Source organism: Myzus persicae, unplaced genomic scaffold (genome assembly GCF_001856785.1).
Source record: "Myzus persicae strain clone G006 unplaced genomic scaffold, MPER_G0061.0, whole genome shotgun sequence".
NCBI classification, from domain to species: domain Eukaryota; kingdom Metazoa; phylum Arthropoda; class Insecta; order Hemiptera; family Aphididae; genus Myzus; species Myzus persicae.
In genome coordinates this window covers 10,945-12,540 of record NW_019101249.1, presented here as the reverse complement: position 1 = coordinate 12,540, position 1,596 = coordinate 10,945, and the positions used below count along the sequence as shown (strand labels likewise).

The window sequence follows — 1,596 nt, the reverse complement described above, 5'->3', positions numbered from 1 at the left end:
AATATTATAGTTAATAATATTGAATTATAAATGTAGACAGCGGCCCACCGGGAATTTTCCAATTTCCCGGTGGGCCAATCCGTCCCTGCTCTTGTGTTGAACTATTTGAACTAATGTTTACTCATGACATTTTTGAACATTTGTTTTCTGAGTCAAACAAATATGCCATGTTTTCCAATAGTAAAGACCCTAATATCAAAGTAGAAGAATTAAAATGCTTCATTTCCATTCTCATTGTAAGTGGTTATAATTCACTTCCGGGTAAGCTATATTATTGGGAAGACAGAAAAGATATGAAAAATGAAATGGTGAGTAATGCAATGCGCCGTGATCGGTTTCTTCAAATTTCAAGGTTTTTACATTGTGCGGATAATATGAATATAAATACTACAGATAAAATGTACAAACTTAGACCTTTAATTGAAAAATTAAAAGTGAACTTTCTCAAAAGCTTTCAACCTTATCAATATTTATCGTATGATGAATCTATGATTAAATATTACGGTAGACATGGTTTTAAACAACTTTTAAGGGGTAAGCCTATTCGTTTCGGGTATAAAGCATGGTGTCTAACTAGAGATTTTGGATATCTTCTAAACTTTGATATATACCAAGGGAAATCTCCGAATTTAAACACAGCTTACGAAGATGAATATGGTAAAGCTGCTACCCCATTAATGATTATGCTTGATGATTTACCAGAAGAAAAAAAACTATCATATTCTATTTATTTCGATAACTTATTCATCGGATTTAATCTCTTAGTTGACTTACGTGAACGTGGATACGGAGGAACAGGAACAATACGATACAATAGTATTCCAAAAAGTTGTCCTATTAGTAAGAATAGTATGTCCAAGGAACGATGAGAGTATAAAAGTACTATTAGCCGAGAAGATGGATTGATTGTCGTTCGTTGGGTTGATAATTCAGTTGTTTCAATGTCACCTAATATTCATGGAACTGAACCCGTGTCAACAGTCAGACGATTTTCACAACATCAAAAAAAATTTATTCAAGTTCCTCGGCCAGCAATAATTGCTAATTATAACAAACACATGGGTGGAGTCGATCGAATGGATGAAGACATAGCCAGATATCGAGTAGGGATTCGTGGAAAAAATGGTGGTGGCCTATTTTTACTTGGCTCTTGGACGTGGCAATAAATAATGCATGGGTTTTGTCAAAAAAAAGTGGAAGTACTTACACAAAATTAGAGTTCAAACGCGAAATCGCCTCTACTTATATAACTAAATTTGGACAGCCAGGAAAGCAGGGAGGACATCCATCTATTTAAAATGCTAGAATTTCTGATGAATTGCGATATGACTAAATGAATCATTGGGTAATTGAAGTACCAAACAAGAAAAGACGTCGTTGTGCTGGAAAGAACTGTAAATCACAGGTTCGAACCGGCGCTTTCCATTACCGCACAAACGTGACCCAATACCGCACAATATGCTTAACCCAATACCGCACACAAAAATAGTACGATACCGCACAGATTTATAAAAAGGCATAGTCTAATTCCGCACAAAACAAATAGTACTATACCACATAAATTTATTAAATATAAAAATTTAAAAAAGCATTACT

At 34.4% G+C, this 1,596-nt stretch overlaps 1 protein-coding gene across 1 annotated transcript; it reads left to right on the top strand.

Moving 5' to 3' along the window:
- The first annotated feature begins 167 nt into the window (after positions 1–167).
- Positions 168–1,166, top strand: LOC111028394 (piggyBac transposable element-derived protein 3-like). The gene is made up of 3 exons (XM_022307023.1): positions 168–352; positions 452–840; positions 934–1,166. The coding sequence occupies exons 1-3, from the start codon at positions 168–170 to the stop codon at positions 1,164–1,166; spliced, it is 807 nt and encodes a 268-aa protein (XP_022162715.1).
- Positions 1,167–1,596: the final 430 nt, after the last annotated feature.